The 20,570-nt window shown below is 33.7% G+C and overlaps 1 protein-coding gene across 6 annotated transcripts in view; it reads right to left on the bottom strand.

Annotated features, from left to right (window-relative positions):
• Positions 1–2,044: 2,044 nt before the first annotated feature.
• Positions 2,045–20,570, bottom strand: part of LOC140059391 (uncharacterized) — a 54,200-nt gene continuing 35,674 nt past the window's right edge. For 5 of the 6 annotated variants that reach the window (XM_072105277.1, XM_072105283.1, XM_072105282.1 and 2 more), the window contains 45 exons: positions 19,837–19,956; positions 19,447–19,495; positions 19,143–19,283; positions 18,964–19,022; positions 18,319–18,654; positions 17,713–18,015; positions 17,099–17,224; positions 16,820–16,909; positions 15,742–15,873; positions 15,571–15,604; positions 15,018–15,158; positions 14,751–14,809; positions 14,176–14,517; positions 13,335–13,631; positions 13,019–13,178; positions 12,369–12,430; positions 12,140–12,158; positions 11,824–11,952; positions 11,262–11,329; positions 11,113–11,128; positions 10,422–10,562; positions 9,024–9,088; positions 8,881–8,899; positions 8,507–8,644; positions 8,260–8,318; positions 7,995–8,010; positions 7,772–7,909; positions 7,567–7,625; positions 7,383–7,398; positions 7,106–7,243; positions 6,693–6,751; positions 6,563–6,578; positions 6,165–6,302; positions 5,965–6,023; positions 5,714–5,735; positions 5,394–5,531; positions 4,781–4,839; positions 4,590–4,614; positions 4,180–4,314; positions 3,760–3,812; positions 3,611–3,665; positions 3,283–3,420; positions 2,821–2,879; positions 2,371–2,577; positions 2,045–2,284 (listed from right to left, as the gene is read on the bottom strand). In XM_072105277.1, coding sequence (XP_071961378.1) covers positions 2,262–2,284; positions 2,371–2,577; positions 2,821–2,879; positions 3,283–3,420; positions 3,611–3,665; positions 3,760–3,812; positions 4,180–4,314; positions 4,590–4,614; positions 4,781–4,839; positions 5,394–5,531; positions 5,714–5,735; positions 5,965–6,023; positions 6,165–6,302; positions 6,563–6,578; positions 6,693–6,751; positions 7,106–7,243; positions 7,383–7,398; positions 7,567–7,625; positions 7,772–7,909; positions 7,995–8,010; positions 8,260–8,318; positions 8,507–8,644; positions 8,881–8,899; positions 9,024–9,088; positions 10,422–10,562; positions 11,113–11,128; positions 11,262–11,329; positions 11,824–11,952; positions 12,140–12,158; positions 12,369–12,430; positions 13,019–13,178; positions 13,335–13,631; positions 14,176–14,517; positions 14,751–14,809; positions 15,018–15,158; positions 15,571–15,604; positions 15,742–15,873; positions 16,820–16,909; positions 17,099–17,224; positions 17,713–18,015; positions 18,319–18,654; positions 18,964–19,022; positions 19,143–19,283; positions 19,447–19,495; positions 19,837–19,956 — 4,658 coding nt within the window. In that variant the 3' untranslated portion in view covers positions 2,045–2,261. The remainder of the gene's footprint in view (positions 2,285–2,370; positions 2,578–2,820; positions 2,880–3,282; positions 3,421–3,610; positions 3,666–3,759; positions 3,813–4,179; positions 4,315–4,589; positions 4,615–4,780; positions 4,840–5,393; positions 5,532–5,713; positions 5,736–5,964; positions 6,024–6,164; positions 6,303–6,562; positions 6,579–6,692; positions 6,752–7,105; positions 7,244–7,382; positions 7,399–7,566; positions 7,626–7,771; positions 7,910–7,994; positions 8,011–8,259; positions 8,319–8,506; positions 8,645–8,880; positions 8,900–9,023; positions 9,089–10,421; positions 10,563–11,112; positions 11,129–11,261; positions 11,330–11,823; positions 11,953–12,139; positions 12,159–12,368; positions 12,431–13,018; positions 13,179–13,334; positions 13,632–14,175; positions 14,518–14,750; positions 14,810–15,017; positions 15,159–15,570; positions 15,605–15,741; positions 15,874–16,819; positions 16,910–17,098; positions 17,225–17,712; positions 18,016–18,318; positions 18,655–18,963; positions 19,023–19,142; positions 19,284–19,446; positions 19,496–19,836; positions 19,957–20,570) is intronic. The other variant, XM_072105281.1, reaches the window with a different exon arrangement.

Below are 20,570 nucleotides of genomic sequence, written 5' to 3' on the forward strand. Positions count from 1 at the left end.
TAAGTTGGTAGATAGGTGCGCTGTAAATGGTACCAATTAATTAAAATAAGCGAAGTAAGTATTAGACTTAGATGAAGCAGTTAGTATGATACCGATTACACTTCATCAACTAATCATTTCATTTACTTTTTTGTTTTCAACTTCTACTTATTGTTGTTATACTATTATTATTATCTGTTATCGTTCTACTGTCAATCGTACAAGGAATCTATCTCGATTTCAGCTATTATCTGTTTAGAATAAACTTATTTCAATTGGCATAAATTAATAAAGTTGATCCAAATTATTCAAAGAACGTTAACGTATATCGTTTGAAATGTCAATGGATCTGTGACGATTTAGAGTGAAATCGATTTATAAACTATTTAAGGAGAGGCGTACGGACGGGCAACAATTAGGCCTTATAAACTCGATAAAAAAAACCCCTTAAGATAACATAGGCCTACATATATCATTTTCGGCCTACCGGTAAACATTAGGCCTTCATAAACTCGATAAAAAAAACCTTAAGATAACATACATATATCATTTTCGGCCTACCGGTAAACATTAGGCCTTCATAAACTCGATAAAAATCTTACAACGTTAAGATAAATAATTTACTCGATTTTAATTACTTATATTTTAGAAATAAATCATATTCGGCCTACCGGTAAATATCAGGCCTTATGAACTCTATCGATCATTAATATACAAATAATGAATGTTTAATGGGGCGTACTATTGCACGCCATGCGACCCACAATCGTCCAATCAAATGACAGGAATTTATGTAGGCGTTTAACATAAAATAATTGCCGGTTGTCGTGCATCGTTTGTAATTATTTAGATTTTTTAAAAAGCGCATATTAGCTAATATGGCATAACATACTTGTGTCCGTTAAATGTTCAGGGTCACATGGGTACGAAGCGTCTCGAAAACACATCCCCTGAAAACAAAACATTTGAGGAGAGTTTTGTCGGGGGTGTAATAGCCCCTTGTCAGGGGTGTAATAGCCCCTTGTCAGGGGTGTAATAGCCCCTTGTCAGGGGTGTAATAGCCCCTTGTCAGGGGTGTAATAGCCCCTTGTCAGGGTGTAATAGCCCCTTGTCAGGGGTGTAATAGCCTCTCTACCCAATAAGCCAACCCACACCTTCTCGTGGTTGACCCTGGTTAACCAAAGCATACCGTTTTGGAACAGACGTGGGCAATGGCAGTTTTGTTCATGTTGTCGAATTATAATGTAATGAATATTGTTTAATAATACTTTTTTCTTTTTCTTTTTCAAATGCTCAAATTTACTGGCCGAGTGGACGAACATCCTTGCTACTTCAAGACGAGGTACCCATCAATTGTCATAGACTTAGAATAGATGTTTGATAGTAGAAAATAAATTATACAAATTTTACAACTGGAGTTTAATTTGTTGATAATGTGATCCGAAGGCGTCAAAAGCTTGTATAATATGAATTAGCGTATTCAATTTGAGGTTATCGACTTAAAAGAGAATGGTTATGTCCGTTAATAGAGTTGCCATGCCATTATATGTTGCCATGCCATTATCTGTTGCCATGCCACTGTCACTATGTGATTCCATAGGTCCTGTCATCTTTCTTTACTGTACTGCGCAGAACCTCGTTTGAATATAACCGTCGCACATAGTGAACTGGTAGTAGAAAAGAAATGTAGCTGCATGTGACCATGGAGGAATAATATTAATACCAAAATGGTTCCATCTAGTTAGTGAGTGCGGAATGAGTTGAATAACAAAAACACTACATAAGATATTGTATCCAAAAGTATTTAATAACAAATAAAAACAAGATTGTACCGTACTGATATTTTGGAATGCTTACAATTTAATTACAATGCAGCAAAACAAAAAGAGTTAATTTATATATTCAAATTAAATTATAAATGGAGGTATGTTATTGTAAATGTCTGCAAAACCAGCTAACATTCTTAATATAAAACTATTACAGTACAAATAAGTAAATAATGAAAAAACATCACTGTTCCAACATCGATACATGAGTCTGTTTCAGTAATAAGCTACTATTTGTATGGCATTTATCATTTACTTATCTAAAGAAAACGACAATATTCCATTATTCTTGGGTGTACTATCTGCAAACCACATTATGTCGCAATAATATAAAATTGGTCATGATATTTAAACATAATTTACAGTATTCAATCTGACCTAATACAATTAACACATATTATATATGCTGCATACAAATGATCTTGTATTGCGAATCGCAACTCCTACCAGTCATCATTAGCCGTGTAATATTTCAGAAGCTGAGAAAAAAAAATGGAAACTTTCAATCAATTTGAACACAAATACTTGAAATTTAGTAAACTTTTTATCTAAAAATGAGTCTTACCCTTTCGTCTTTGTAAATTACAATTTTGCGATTCTCCTGATCGGTGTGTAGTTCCATCGATTGGAGCGCCATCGGCTGTGGCACACCAGCATATTGAGCCTTTGCACTGATACGCCAGGAACGTCCCGTCAAAGTCACATTTGGGAATAAAATCCTCGTTGGCGTCTATGGATATTTGACGTACTGCACCACACTCACTCGGAGTATCTGTAAAATTGAAAAAGGATGTTTATTGATTGATTGATCACATTATTTTAGAATAACAATTCCATATAAATGATACTTATTGTGAATAACAATGAATTTGATCTCATTTCTATTGTACAACTCCATGTCATTGGGTTGTTGTACTGTGAGCAACAAAGAGTGAGTGAGTGACACATTTGTAAGATGAACCAAAAATTACAAAGATGAGAAAAATGTTCTCGCAGATGTTTTGATATTACTTACCACAAGCTGGCATTAGGTAAAAGTTTGGATCTCCTGTGTATATATCTGCACAGTGGCATCTATAAAACAAATAAAATACAGAATTATATAATATATAACATAATTAATGATAAAATCAGTACGAACTAACTAGAACTATACTTTCACTTCACTGTGATTTGTGGATACTTGAATAAATAAATGTAAATACTCGGGCAGCGCTTGTCTGCTTACTTTATTTTGTATCTCCATTGAAATCCAGCCACTGATACCCACAGCATTGTCATTTTTCAGTGCTTATTTTATTTTGTATCTCCATTGAGATCCAGCCACTGATACCCACAGCATTGTCATTTTCAGTGCTTATTTTATTTTGTATCTTCATTGAGATCCAGCCACTGATACCCACAGCATTGTCATTATTTTCAGTAATTTGTCTTTGGATTTATAAATAAATATAATATAATATAAATATATACTTACGGAATTGGGTAGTTGCATTGTATAGGATTGTAATTGCCATCGTCGGTACAGTCTGGCGGGTTCAAATCCGCAATGAAAGCGCCTTGTTGTGCAGCTTCAGCGAGCTGGGCGTGAACTTCGGCTGCTTCCCTAGAACAGCTGTCAAAATAAACATACATTATTATTTCCATACGTGTTTTATGCAAAAAATGACTGGGGTAATAATGTTCAGCGCTTAGAGGTTTCACAACATTAGGCGCTATATAAATCCAGGATATTATCATTATTAATGCTATAGCAGTTTAAACTCCACGATGGTGGATTATTGCACTTGGTAATCACGGCTTACCTTCCTTGGCCAACAGGTGGCGCCCTCTCGGTTGTTGGTGTACGTTCAGTTGCTTCTAAAAAACAAAAAAACATGCAAAAACAAATTCAATAATTTAAGGAAGTATATGGCATAAAAATAAGATTGTATGTAAAAAAAGGTATGCTTACCAATTTCAATATTTCTGATAAAGTTTCCATTATTTACATCCACCAAAAAACAGCTGAAAGACAATGGTAGTTTAATTTAATATAATATATTTTAGTGCTTGTGACCATTCTTGGTTGACAAAACGTATCATAATAAACATAAATTACTTTTATGAACTTTTGGTTTATTGATATAGTACAGGAATTACACAGGAAGGTGTGACTGGTTCCCTTGACAGCCCCAACACATGGTTGCTCGCAAAGTACTACATAATATGAAATTGTTCCCAATTATATAACTTCACACCCACCCAAATCATGCATATCTCTTATATTATCCCTTTATCAAATTTGATATTGACTAATTCTCAAATTATAATACTATATAATGTATAGCTTACTTACAAATTAAGCTTTAATTAAAGATTATTGTGTAATTACTTAGAATTATGACACTGCACTTCTCTGTACAAGCCATCTTCGGAGCAGGTCAGAGGTACAATGTTGGGTGCTGGACTTCCCTGTGAAATGGCTTCTGCCTTCTGTTGCTCAATAAACTCTCTCTTCTGTATACAGCTGTTACAAAAATATCAAAACCCAACTAATGTTGTGTATGACCAGCTAGTTACATTTTATTTTACAGACAATTAAAAAAACTTCAAGAAAACGATATTAACTGGGGAAACCCAAAAAAGTTTAATTAAAAAAACTTATTTCCATTGGGGTTCTAACATAATGCAAGTTTTTAACCCTCAAAAGCTTATTAAATCATTTTCTTTCCATTGTGTAAAATATTGGGTGGGGTGTAGTATATATAGTATAAACGGTAAATGACAATTTTAAATACTCACGTTACTTCAGGAACCTCGTAACTCACTGAAAAAAATGAATGCATTAGTTAATTTTAAACAAACTAAAACGAATGTTTTTAAAATGAGAAAATAGATTACAAGTAAAAAAAGTGGATAGTATTTTATGCTAAGAGCAAGTATACTAGTAATACAGTATAGTGAACACGGTAATTGTTAAAACTATATCTTACCACAATCCGGGGCTGTGAAACCAGAGTTTATTCCCGTTTCAGGATTCACACAGAAACATCTGAAGGAGAAGAGTAGCAATAGTATAATAATCGCATAATGAACTAAAATCTAATTGTTAATCAAATTTTCTATATGTATGTGATACGGTGTGTTAAAATTAGTTAAATCAGTAAAACTTCCAGAGAATATTTAAGTAGAAAAATTATTTGTTCTCTTATTTTTTTTTTTTTTTTTTTTTTATTCAGTATATTACACAGAGGCGCCTTACAAGATGGAACCATCTTAGCTTCAAGGCGCCTCAGATTAACAAATACAACATTTTAAAACAACTAACAGAAACATCAATTAAATCTTCTAGAATTAACAAGAAATTGTTGTACAAAATAAAATAATAAAGCATTTTCACAATTCGAAAGAAGATCGGAACCAAAAATAAAAATTTCACTTAAAAATGTAAAATTAAATGTTAAAGAAAAATCCTTGGCTAAGATATCCTCAATAATTGAGTTAGCGCTTACAAGTAGAATATCTCTTTGTGTATTATAATTAGGGCAGTAACATAAGAAATGAAGCGGATTCCTTTTATTAGATTAAACACTTTAATTTACATACCCCTGTTTAGGTATACACTGAAGAAGCTTAAAGGTACCATCTTGGGTACATTGTGGTGCCACTAAATCCTCAGTAGATCTACCAGCTTCCTCAGCGTCCTCTATCTGCTCATTAATGGATGCAACCACCTGTAAACACCTAAATAAATAATTTAAAGATTTTATTGGAGACTGTCAAATTATTTGTTTGATTTTTGTCATCATCAATCATTACTGCCTCTCCGCTTAAAAGTCTGGCGACATTTCTGCTCAGGTTACAGTCAATTTGTTATATATATATTGCATTACTACAGTAATTCGGCGCATTTGAAACATACTTACGTTGTTTCTGGGGTAACAATCCCTGAAAAATAAAGAAAATTAATATTTGAAAAATAATAAAAGAAATTGCTGTTTGAAGGCATGATTATCAACATCTTTGCTCGCATATTAAACTAACAGACATTCTCAACAAAAACAGAAGAACAGTTTATAAAATTAGATTTAGAAAATGTGCTGATAGTAGTTAAAATGTATTCCTGAAAAAGTAAAGAAATTGATACATAAATTTAAAATAAATCTTTAATTGTTACCGCATTCTGGATAAGTCAGCCCTGTTTGGTCACCAGTAATTGCATCAACACAGTAACACCTTTAAAAACAAACGTTTTATCTTTTAGTTGGGATTTTTTACTTTCTTTAAAAGAATGGAAACAGTTTATTATTTGGTAGTCAATTTGAGACATGGGAGTCCAGGTTCTTGACTGACAGAATTTAAATAACAATTTCTTACCCAATTAATGGATGGCATTGTACAAGCACGTAGTTGCCATCTGGGGTACAATTTGGTGGCGCTAGATCGGCAATGAATTCCCCTGCTTTTATAGCGTCGTCTAACCTCTTGTTAACGGCAGCTGCTCTATCAGCACATCTATCATACATACATACATGTTTTTATTATAACAATATTCCATCAAAATAAATACTAAACTTAACTGAAATTGTGAAATAATTTATTTTTATTATTTCTACTGGATAGCTTCTTCAATCAAAGACTGGTCTCCCAGAGGGCTCAGTTATGTTATGATTAGTGGCTGTGTGTGACAGTGACTTGAGTGTGTGTACTAGTACACTGGGGTAACCCCATACTTGTCTCGAAAGATGTACATTGTAACAAATTACAATACTCACGTTTGTGGTTCTCTACCTGAAATATAAAAAACAAAAACTGTTTAATTTACATTTGTAAAAAGGCAAAAACCTTTATAATTCAATTAAATTTATAAATTACAGAAATTTAGACTTAATCATTAATTCTTACCGCATTCAGGATAAGTCAGTCCGGTTTTTTCACCGGTTATTGCGTCAACACAGAAACACCTTTAAAACAAATTACATATGTTACGGAAAAAGGTATTTATATTTGTCCTAAAGCTTAACTTGAAACCGATTAGGCCCTCCACGGAGCCATAGCAGCCAGCAGTGCAGCGCCTACTAGATCAGAACACCGGGACAAATAGTGCGAATAGTGTACTAAACTCTTTAACATGCACTATGTAAACAGGATTAACAATTTCATGTCCCATCCAAAGGACGAGGCAATGAGAGTATAGCATCTTGCCTAAGGATACAGTTAGTATGGTACAGACAGACTTAGATTTCTGGTAGTCAATGACATTGACATGTGGAATTTTTGGTCAACAGTATTTAAATAAATGAATCATTTTTTCTTACCCAATTAATGCGTAGCATTGTGCAAGAGCGTAATTACCATCTGGGGTACACGCTGGTGGCGTTAGGTCAGCGATGATGGCGCCCCTTTCTCTAGCGTCATCCAACTCCTTGTTAATGGCAGCAGCCTTATCAGCACATCTATTATACATATTTTCAAACATTATCTTTAATTTATTAAAATTTGCTATCAAATTTAAATATTAGAACATAACATAAAATAAATGAGTTTGTAAAAGTCGTCATACTGAATGAAATTGGAACAACTTATAATACTTACGTTTGTTGTTCTGTACCTGAAATAAAAACAAAAAAAATGTTTGATTTACATTTATTTTATTTAAAAAATGTTTATGGATTAAACAAAAAAATACATTTATAATTTACATTACATTATTGAGTTACGTAAATTTAAAATTTATAAATAATTCATAATTTATAAATAATTTATAAATAATTGTTACCACATTCAGGATAAGTGAGCCCTGTTTGGTCACCAGTAATTGCATCAACACAGTAACACCTTTAAAAACAAATTACATATTCTATATAGTCTGTATCTTTAGTTAAGATGTTTTGCTTTCTTTAAAATTATAACAGTTTAATTGCATGTATAAGTCTTCTGGTGGAATTTTTGTTCGTTTAAATAAATTAATCATTTTTTCTTACCCAATTAATGCGTAGCATTGTGCAAGAGCGTAGTTACCATCTGGGGTACACGCTGGCGGCGTTAGGTCAGCAATGATTGTTCCTCTTTTTATAGCGTCATCTAAATCCTTGTTAATGGCTGCAGCCTCCTCAGCACATCTAGATTACATAAAAATAAAATAATAAATGTATAATTCATTCCTAAAAGTCAACAAAACTTAACTTAAGCTATTATAACACTCACGTTTGTTGTTCTGGTTCTGAAATAAAAAAATAAAAAAAACTGTTGTAGATTGTTATTTAAAAGAAAAACATAAAACATAAACAATTAAATCTATAATTATCAAATAACGAGAGGCCAGCCATTATCAAGATCAAAACATTGAATCATGGCTGGCCTCTCGTTATTTGGAGTCAGTTTTATACTATGTTATTTAAACATAATCAGAGCATCTATGGTTTTTATAATTATCAAATTTTATAACTTTAAAATCAACATTAATTCTTACCACACTCAGGATAAGTCAGCCCCGTTGGGTCACCAGTAATTTCATCAACACAGTAACACCTTTAAAACAAATTATCAATTCTAATTATGATGTTCTCATTTTATAATTTTTATTTATTTAATTTGTTTCTTTAGTTTTATTCCTATATTGAAATAGTTTTACTATTTTAGGTAGACAATGTTAAAGTTTAGATACTTTCTAAACTTTATTTAAATAAATGAATATTCATACCAATTTAAAGTCTTACCCAATCAACGCTAAGCATTGTCCAAGAGCGTAGTTGCCATCTGGAGTGCATGTTGGGGGCGACAGATCAGCGATGATGGTGCCTGATCTATAAGCATCTTGTAACCGCTGGTTGATTTCTGCTGCTTCCTTAGCGCATCTATTACACATACATATATGTTAAGCTCTATCAAACTAGTTTGACAAAAAAGTGTGATGTGCCCAAATATGACATCATGTCCATATATGGGCACATCACATTTTTTTTTGTCGCATAAAGTTTGACAGTGTAGACAGAGCTTAATAAAAATTTTTCATCAAAATAAAATTGTTGATGAATGAAAACTTAGCAAACATAAATAAATTCAATGAAAACTATTTAAAAATAATACTCACCCTTGTAGTTCTGTGATATCTGAAATAAAAGCAAATAATACAAAGTTTCAACATGTTTATTAAATTAATTTGTTCTAAAAAAACAAAGAAAATTTAATATATGCAAAGAAAAATTAATGTCACATGATAAGAATGTTACGTACCGTGGCTACAGTCAGGAGCAATCTTTCCTGTCTTTTCTCCAGTTATGATGTCAACACAGTAACAGCTACAAATAAATAACAAATAAATAACAAACAAAAAAATGTTGGTTTAAGTTTGTTGGGGGTGGCGGCAGTACTAGAATATAGAACATTGACACTTTGTGAAGTACGGCTTCTACATACTATCCATTTGGTTGTGCTAGATCATGCCATTTATTTATTTATTTGTTGATCATGCACCTTTCAAATCAAATATAATTTTATTCATCTTGTTAAAATATAAAGAAAAAGGTTGATAAAGAAATGAAAATATATACAAAAGTCATCAAGCATCGTATTGATCGGTTGCACTCACAATATGCGGTGCGAAACAAGAAACAGAACAGAACATATTGAGATTAAGGAGAAACATATTGTGTAATTATTAGTGAATCTTACCCTAGGGGTTCTAGTGAGCATTGGACGTCCACATATTGTGTAATTATTAGTGAATCTTACCCTAGGGGTTCTAGTGAGCATTGGACGTCCACATATTGTGTAATTATTAGTGAATCTTACCCTAGGGGGTCTAGTGAGCATTGGACGTCCACATATTGTGTAATTATTAGTGAATCTTACCCTAGGGGGTCTAGTGAGCATTGGACGTCCACATATTGTGTAATTATTAGTGAATCTTACCCTAGGGGGTCTAGTGAGCATTGGACGTCCACATATTGTGTAATTATTAGTGAATCTTACCCTAGGGGGTCTAGTGAGCATTGGACGTCCACATATTGTGTAATTATTAGTGAATCTTACCCTAGGGGTTCTAGTGAGCATTGGACGTCCACATATTGTGTAATTATTAGTGAATCTTACCCTAGGGGGTCTAGTGAGCATTGGACGTCCACATATTGTGTAATTATTAGTGAATCTTACCCTAGGGGTTCTAGTGAGCATTGGACGTCCACATATTGTGTAATTATTAGTGAATCTTACCCTAGGGGTTCTAGTGAGCATTGGACGTCCACATATTGTGTAATTATTAGTGAATCTTACCCTAGGGGTTCTAGTGAGCATTGGACGTCCACATATTGTGTAATTATTAGTGAATCTTACCCTAGGGGTTCTAGTGAGCATTGGACGTCCACATATTGTGTAATTATTAGTGAATCTTACCCTAGGGGTTCTAGTGAGCATTGGACGTCCACATATTGTGTAATTATTAGTGAATCTTACCCTAGGGGTTCTAGTGAGCATTGGACGTCCACATATTGTGTAATTATTAGTGAATCTTACCCTAGGGGTTCTAGTGAGCATTGGACGTCCACATATTGTGTAATTATTAGTGAATCTTACCCTAGGGGTTCTAGTGAGCATTGGACGTCCACATATTGTGTAATTATTAGTGAATCTTACCCTAGGGGTTCTAGTGAGCATTGGACGTCCACATAGTTTCCATCGGGGGAGCAGGCTGGTGGAACCAGGTCAGCTATCTCGGTTCCGAGCTTTGCAGCCTCTGCCAGTTGCTGATTGACCGCTGCTGCTTTCTGTGCACATCTGATGAGATGAATTCAATAATATATTAGTAGAAAAGTGTAACTTTATTCTACCCCTTTCATATTTAAGCTTGGTTCCCGCTAAGATGCAAGGACGAATGATTATTAAAACAAGTCGCAGCTTAAGTCTTTGTGTTGTGGGAACAAAGTTTTAGTAAAATGCTACAGCCAATGGGTTGTCAACAATGTTGTTTTGGATGATGTGCACCCTAGCGTATGCTACAGCCAATGGGTTGTCAACAATGTTGTTTTGGATGATGTGCACCCTAGCGTATGCTACAGCCAATGGGTTGTCAACAATGTTGTTTTGGATGATGTGCACCCTAGCGTATGCTACAGCCAATGGGTTGTCAACAATGTTGTTTTGGATGATGTGCACCCTAGCGTCGACACATCCTCCATGTACATGTATGTATATGTGGAAATAAACTAATTAAAACACTGTTGTTTTGTATGGTGTGCGTCTCAGTGTGTTTGGTAGGCAATGTGAAACAGGTAATATTAGAGAATATGAGATTAGCTTGCTTAATCTCTTTCGAATGTATACTTACTTTCCTGTTGGTGTCACTGAAAAAAAAACAAAAACGAAAACAAAATTCAGCCAATATATCAAAAACTCATCCAAGAAATTACATTTACCAACTTACTATTGAATTTTGAAACTAATAATTAGTAATAATATAAATTATACAATACTTACTACAATTGGGTGATGTCAGTCCATTTGGTTTCCCTGTTCTGATATCTACACATATGCAGTCGGTGAAACTACAAAGAAATATCATACAATACTAACTAAAAGCTGAGCAATGTAATTTTCTGATACTAATATAATAGAAACATGAAATGAAATGTATATTGAAAATATTCTTTTTTCCAAACCAATAATTAGTAAAAACTAGTTTTACTAATTATTGGTTTGGAAAAAAGAATATTTTCAATACACTTATACCTACAAACCAGATGAACATTTTCAATCATGAAATGAAATGGTTTGGGTATCATAGTCCATAGAAAATAAAGTATTGCATTGACAGTTAAAGAATTGTCTCAAGTAAGTTAGTATGGCAGACTCTGCATCAAGTATCTGGTTCCACTGGTCAAGGTGGGCACTGGAAGAAAGAAGCCCTTGATCAATGTTAGGACCAATCAAGGTGCTTAAAACGGTCCTGGCTTTGTTTGTATCAAAACCTGTTAGTGGCTTTAATTATCGCTGTTGGTTTCAATTGAATAAAATAAAAAAAAACAATAAATTTTCGTACCCAAAATCTGAGCGACACTGTTGAGCGTCGTAGTTTCCATCCTCTGAGCACGTCAAAAGTTGTATTTCTGGGTCAGCAATCAAGCCACTGGCTAGTTGACGTCTATAAATCTCAGCAAACTCAGCACAACTATAGCAACAACAAAAACAAACATATAAACACAATATTTATAAATTAGCATCTAATCTCTCAATAGCATTACCCTGGACTCTTTAGAAAACATGCATTAATTAGTAGTTGTCTGTCATTGCTGTTTAATTAACCCAAACAAAAATAGCATATTTCACATGAAAGTATTATTAAAATATCAACTTACGTTAATTGGTCGAATGGGACTGAAAGAAAAACATGAGAAATAAAAAACATGATTTAAAAATATTAAATCACAATTATTTGAGTAAATACCATCCTTATAATTTTATAGTATAATCTTTATGTGACAAAAAATGTTATGTGCCCATAATGTGGACATGATGATGTCATAATTATCACTCCCATATATGGGCACATCACTACTATATTTGGGCACACTAGCAGTATCTTACCACAACTTGGAGGAACAAGGTCTGAATTGACATCACCAGTTTCAGGATCTGCACAATAACATCTAAAAACAAAGATAATAAATAATTTTACCATTATGCGAGAAGCAAAAACAATTTTTATTTTTTCAGTAAATGTAACATTGACCACCTATTTTTGTTTTTACATAGTAGAGTATTGTTGAAATTGAAAGATGTACTAGGTTCTTTAAAGTGCACACGAGCTAGATGTGTACACTGGACCTACGGTTTATAGTCCTTATCCGAGAAGACTCGTTCTACCACCAGAACCATGGAGTGAGTGAGCCTCGAACCCCTGCCGATGGCTACGTAATTACGGTTCCACTGTCTTAACCGCTCGGCCACTCACTCACAATTGTTCTTGCTGGTGTTTTGTTTCTAAAGCTCTGTCTACACTTTCAAACTAGTTTGACAAAAAAAGTGTGATATGCCCAAATGTGGTAGTGTTATGTCCAAATAAGGTAGTGATATGACTATCATCATGTCCATATATGGGTATATCACATTTTTTTGTCACGTAAGGTTTGATAGTGTAGACAGAGCTCAACTTATATCAAACAACATTCATTATTGTTTATGAATATTGGACAATGACAGTTTTTAATTTGAATTATGTTAAGAGTATAGCTTACCCAACGCCATCAAAACATTGAAGAACTTCATATCTACCATCTGAAGCACAAGCTGGTAATTTACCAAAGTCTGGTATTTCGATGCCAAGTTTTTGAGCTAATTCTATATTTAAGTTAAGTTCATCTCGTCTTTGAGCACATAGTGGTACTTCACTTGTTTCTGTGAAAAAAAGGAATATAAAACGCGATATGATAATTATTTTGATTTGCCTTTCTACTCTCAATTATCATCTAAAAATAAATATTATTTATTGTTTTTTAATGACAATATTTTATTGGTAAGGGCCGAGAGGTAGAACTAACCAATTGTTCGTACCTTCTATAACCAGACGAGCGGGTGAGCTAAGAATCGATGATGATCGAGCAGTAACACCACATCTATAACTTCCCTCGTCTTCTTTCTCTACGCCAATGATAACAAGATCAAATGTTTTGTCGCCTTCGTTTCTCACTACCCTGTAACGGCCGTGTGAAAATACGTTAACAGGAATGTCGTCTTTGAACCAGTAGACGTAGCCTTCGACTTCCAGAAAACTGCAAATCATGTTGACGGAGCTGCCAATGGCTGCTGTGACATCCGATGGCTCCACATCGAAGATCACTGTTGGTGCTTCTGTGAAAGGAAGAGTAAAACCAAAATGATTTATTTGTACTTTATTTTTACTTCACAGCCTCGTCGCCGAGAGGTCCATGTACTTCTTAGCCTGCCTTACATCTTACAAGATTTCTCTATTCATTTCTACTACAATTCTTTTTACTTGCTAGATACGTTGCAATTTTGAGTTTCAAATTAGAGGGTTTTTTGAGAAATTTCATTTATGGAAATAGTTATCAATGAAAATACAAGAAAACCAATGGAGGAGTACACATAAATGAACCCGACAGACTATATATGATGATGGCGATAATGATTATCAACCTATGTAAATGATTGTTAAGGAAAACAGAAATTGAGGGACTATTAAACATGATAATATTTTTAACATTTGGAAATTGAATATTTAAAAACTTAAGCCCTGTCTACACACTTTATGTTACAACAAAATGTGATGTGCCCATATATGGACATGATATCATATCATTACTATAACATCATACTTTCTTGTCAAACTAGTTTGATAGTGTAGACAGAGATTTAGAGCTAAACAATCACCCACCATCAACAAGGTATATGTAGCAGTTGACCGGAGGTTCATCAAATCTTCGCAAACTGTCTTGAATCAACGTTCCGTCTCCGTAGTTACACATGCTACTTCCGGTTGAAAGTTGTCGTGATTTGTCTTTGTAATCACCGTAATGATCGCACTCGGGCAGGAATTGATCAACGAGGTAAACGCTGACTAGATCTTCGTCGAGCAACGCTAGCTTGTTCATTACCTCGGGGATGTTCTTTTCTACGTGAAGTTGTTGGATTTCGTCGGCTTCTTCGCTGTAACCTGCACTTCTAATGGCTTCTAATATCATGTTACTCATGGAAGCCACACATGATGTGTACTCATCTGCAATGCATACACAAAAAAAAATCGAGGGGATTGTCCATATAATAATAATATCCTGGATTTATATAATGTTGTGAAACCTCTAAGTGCTGATCATTATTACCCCAGTAATTTTTTTGAATAAAAAATGTATGGAAACATACTCCCATATGACATAATTGTTACACCTATAAAAGCCCCATGTGCCTTCAATCCACTAACCACCACAATTAACAAATGTACAAGACACTTACTGCAATCGGGATATTGGTATGGATTTACTCTTCCGTGTATTTCATCCACGCATATACATCTAAAAATTAAAGTTAACATCATTATTATTTCAAGATTCAAGAAATTTTATTGGTCCACCTAAAATGGAAATTCATTTTTCTAGGCATAATTAAGACAATAAAATTGCAGAAACTCTATAGGCCAATGCGGTTAATATGCCAATTGTCTTGTCTGAAGTGCAGCATAATTTTAGGGGATTACGTCACATTATCAAACAGCACCCTTACCCTGTTTCTGCAGTGCACGATTGTTTAACAAAATATCCTTCATCATCACATTCTGGTGCTTCTGGGAATGGTGCCACATTGTAGTCTTCAGAAAGAATTGAATCTATCTCTCTCAAGGTTTCTCTTCGACTTTCAAAACACCTAAATAATAAAAAATATATAGTCATAAAACTGCCACTTCATTGTGTTCTTAAGTGAGATTATGTTCTCAAGTGAGACGGTGTTCTCAAGTGAGACGGTGTTCTCAAGTGAGACGGTGTTCTCAAGTGAGACGGTGTTCTCAAGTGAGACGGTGTTCTCAAGTGAGACGGTGTTCTCAAGTGAGACGGTGTTCTCAAGTGAGACGGTGTTCTCAAGTGAGACGGTGTTCTCAAGTGAGACGGTGTTCTCAAGTGAGACGGTGTTCTCAAGTGAGACGGTGTTCTCAAGTGAGACGGTGTTCATAACAAAACAAAACTTGACCATTAAGATATGACAAATGCCGGTCAAATAACAAAACAAAACTTGACCATTAAGATATGACAAATGAGAAATACACACAATATGAAAATACCTTGGTTCTGCTTCTTGGTCTTTTGTTGGTAATTCTAAAAAAGAAAAATTAAAACAAATATCAGATTGTAAAAGCAACTATGAAAAAGGACACCTACTGCTAACATTTTAACATGATTAATATTAATTTACCACGTACAGCTTTTACAAAATTGCTTAAGTAAAATCTTACCAACTTTAGGTAAACATGAACACAATCTACAGTAATCGTCTCCTCTTTCGAATCCAAAGAAACAGAATTTATTGCAAATAAATGGTGGACAATCGTCCCCAGCCGAGGTTTCAAAAATGCTGGATGAATAGTCTGAAAGAAAATAAAATATTAATATTATTTTGCTTCAAAAATGTGAATGGAAATTTCAGAAACATTATTAAATGTTAATTTTAAAACTGCAAAAATTATAAATAAAATTTCAAAATATAGTACCAAGCAGCAACAATATTATGATATACAGTCAACTCGTCCAAACTGGCAGTTATTGTTTGCCAACTAAACATTAAATTAAAGGTAAAAGTTTTAGGAGAGTTCGGTGAAGTTGACTTTCATTTAATTAATTTATTTATTTATCTCAACAATATTTTACGAGGGTGGTCCATCCAGCCGAAGCTGATTGTTAGGGACATCCCAAAAATACAACATGACGAGACATAAACATGTAACAATACAAATATAAAACCTAATTTAAAATAAAATGTTAAAACAAATATACATTGCAAACAAAAATATCAATGACAGTTTAGAAATAATACTTTATAAATTAATTGATGTAAACAAATTAACATAAAAATGAGATGACATCAAGCAAATCACATAAATGCATATAGTATGTTATCTATATATGAAGCTAATGTTGCCAATCCAATCAATATAAATGATGTCAAAATATACAGTATATATTCAATATTATTATGTATTATGTTTAATATTGTATAGTACATAAAAAATGTATTTAAATACAAAAAAGAAAACTAGTGTAGTATTCTAAGTATTGAGTTAATAAATCAATATTGTAGTTTGACCTGATAAGCTTTCCTTAAAGACAAGTCATAATCGCTTGTAAATCCCTGACGCAAAGCTACTCCACAGTAGTTTAACACAATTACAACGCTTGTAATATATTCCAGCAAAATATACTTGACATGCATTTTTCAACAATATTAATAATATTTCTCCTCACCCCCTCTCCCTCAAAGGAGGTGTTAAGGTTGATATCATTAATATTGCATACATATTTGCAATTCTCTTTTACCTGAATCATTACATTCACAAACAGAGCAACCACAATTATCGGTTACATAACCAAAATTACATTCTAATGAACAATTAAATGGTTGACATTCTGAGGAAAACAAATATAATCAACAGTAGAGAGTAAACAATTACATTATGGAAAATAAACATTATGTGATGACATCAGTATAACATTAATATAAACATTAATAATTAATTTCTTTAATTAATGATATGAGAGCATGACCCAAGTATTGTATTAGTGAGCTGTTGGAGGTACTTAAGTATTGTAACTTACTTGTAAGTGTGGTAGAATGTGAGTCTGGTTGGTAACATTCACAAGTATCGCAGCCATTCTCATCTTTTACGTAACCTTGACTACAATAGACTAACAAACAGTCAGTAAGCGCTGGACAGCCTGGAGCTAAATAAGAAAAATAAAGAATATTAATCGCTTGAAAATGGTGGCATAATCGCAAGGCAATTTTTTTCAACTAACTATTTGGTGACTTTGACATTGCATCACCTATAAACCATCCTGCCCTAGAGACAGAACTAGAAAAAAAATTGCAGAAAGCATGTTGCAAGACAGAACATGACAAAGATGATGTTTATCAACAACTGGAACAGTCTAACTAAGGATGTAGTTGCAGCCGAAATGGTGAATTCCTTCAAGACTCGTCTTGACAGATGTTGGGTTATAAAGGCATTGGCCTAAACCTTTCCCACTCACAGTACACATAAACCTGGTGATGAAGACAAAGACAAACAGCCAAGACGAACAGCCCCTTGGACGGCCATCTTATCAAGTATATAAGTAAGTATGTTGGTCTGAGCCTAAATTAGTAGATACTTATTTACATCATTGGCAACAAATATCTTAAAATCTAAAGAAACAGAACTAAAACATACCTTCTGTAACAGTGAGCTGAGCAGTAGTGCTGGATTCATAGAAAGGCAGAGATGTGACCCCACAATGGTACTGGCCCTCATCCTCCTTCTGAACATCGTATATCACAAGGTTATAGGTCATCTCAGCATCGTTCCTGTCAACGTAGTAGCGACTGTGTGGGTACACATTGACCGGTATTTCGGAGTCTTTCACCCAGTAAACGTAGCCCTCTACTTTACTGAATGTACAGGGTAAAATGATGGTGCTACCAGCCTCAGCTGTCATGTCAGATGGCTGTGCATCAAACTCAATTGGTGATGGAACTAAACATGAGGAAAACAATGACAATTATACGTTGGTGACAATTTACTGATACTGTAGTGACTCTAAAACAATATTTTTATATTGAATGAATAATATCATTGTATATTCAAATACATTTCAACAACTATTTTTCATGTAAGATAATTATTTTACGGTATATATTTTTTTGCTGAGAATTAAACTCTCTCACACTTAAGTAAGATCATCAAAACGCGTAGTGATGACCGTGCAGAGTCACTAAATTACCAAAGAATGCAAAAATAAATGCTTTAGCAAGCTTTTAAGCTTAATTAAGTATTTACCATTGTATAACTCTCTGCAGTTGATTGGTTCTTCCCCGACAGTTCTCCTTGTTCCTGGAATCAACGAACCGTTTCTATAGTTACAGTTTTTACTTCCAGTGGACAGCTGAATGGACGTATCCAGGTAGTTACCGTATCCGTCACACTCTGCCCAGTATTGATTCACAAGATATTTACTAATACGCTCTTCATCAATGGTTGCCAGGACTTTTATGATGTATGTATCGTTCTTGTTAATCATTCCGTCAACTTCGTCTGCTTCGGTTGTGTAGCCAGCACTTCTTAGCGCTTCAACTATTCTGCCAGTGTAGTCTAACATGCATGGTTTGAACCGATCTGTAATAAGGAAACAAGAAAATATAAAACGGATTATAATTAACACAAATAAAAACGATGGAACAGTATAGAACTACTAATAAGCTGTTGGTCCAGTGTGCATAAAAGGCTAAAAGAAGAAGTCATACCGCATTTGTGCCTAGCATAGTTAATGTACAAAAAAACAAGTCTTGAAGCGCTTTGAAATACAATATCACAAAAAAAGGGAGAGAAAGTTCATGGCAGCACCTGAACCGAAGTATGGGGATACGCCCTCGTCGTTGTTTGTTGTTTATGAAGTTAAGCATGATAAGTTAAGCATGTACTAACCACACTCTGGATATTCAAGCTGGGTGGCTGAGCCATAAATTTTGTCTACACATACACAACTGAAAGAAAAACAAAGAAAACTAATAAAGGAAAAAAAATGAAAGGAACGTAAGAGAGTAGTTTCGAAGCTTTCATCATAACAGACACCAAAATGATCACCACTTAAAGGACAGTCTTACCCTTCTTCTACAGTACATGACTGCTGGACGAAGTTACCATCTTTATCACAATCTTGTGGTTCTGGGAATGGTCCGACACTATATTCTGAATTTAAGATTGCATCTACGTTCTCTTGCCGCCGCCTCTGTTCCTCTGGACACCTATAAGATAAAACCTTATATGCAGAATGAAAATATAAACAAAAACGGAAGAAAGATGAGAATGATATTTTGTATGTCAGATACTTAAAATGTGTCTGGACCATTCCATTTTGTAGTCAGGGATGTTTATTCCTGGTTTGTTTTTACAACTAAAAAAACAAACCTGCCAGCTTCTGCTTGTTTGTACCGTTCCTGTTCTTCAAAGTCTATTTCTAGAATAAAAACAAAAATTCTAATAATTGCATTTCACACAAACTTTTCAATTCATATCTAACAAAATTAACAAGTAAATATATGGAAACGATAATGTCACAATTATTCTACTGCAGTTACTGCAGTAGTTACATTATTCTACTGCAGTTACTGCAGTAACTACATTATTCTACTGCAGTGGCGTATGATTTTTAATTTGATCAATGATGAGGCAGTCACTGTAATACACAGTGTGTATGGTGACCCAAAAAAGGTAGCTAAGCAATTACATAAACAGGTTTAAAAAGTATAAAAATGTAGTTGCTGCAGTAACATGTAATAAATAAGCAAATAATCTTACCAACTACAGGCATACATGAACAAGTTCTGCAGTAATTCATATCTGTCTCGTATCCAAAGAAACAAAACTTGTCGCAAATAAACGGTGGACATTCTACACCTCCTGAATAGTCTCCATCTTCTATAGAAGTAATAACATTGTATTTTAAAAATTGTTTAAAACCATTTTTATACAAATTTTAAATCTTTATTTATTTGATCTCTTCTTTTATTATTAGTGTAAGGAACCTGTGCAATTTGTTTCTCTGTGTTCTGGACCCCAATGGAAATAAATATTATACTTTATGGGATATCCTTTTAACTCGAGTTTGACTGTTGTATTAATTGTTTCATATTATATTATGTTATTATTGTATATAGTTGTGTGACTAGTTGAAAAAGTAAATCAATCAATCAACAACATCATGCATATAAAATATAAAGACAAAAACACTGTTGAGACTTATTTTCACATAAATCACTGCAAAGTTTGCATTCTATGAAGAAGAATTTTTACAAACTGCCAAAAAAAAACCATGGGCCTAAATGGGCACCTTTTTTGATAAAAAATATAATTTATATAAAACATGTCAAATTGTGTAAAATAAATAACGCATCATAGTAAAGAAGAAAACTAGAAAAAATAATATAATACATATAATTTTGTTTCGTTTATTTTAATGATATAATTTGATCCGATTTAAATAAAATACTTAAATATGGTTACAGATTAAGGTTATCTTATAATAGTTAAGT

The sequence above is a fragment of the Antedon mediterranea genome, chromosome 9 (assembly GCF_964355755.1).
Source record: "Antedon mediterranea chromosome 9, ecAntMedi1.1, whole genome shotgun sequence".
Classification (NCBI taxonomy): Eukaryota; Metazoa; Echinodermata; class Crinoidea; order Comatulida; family Antedonidae; genus Antedon; species Antedon mediterranea.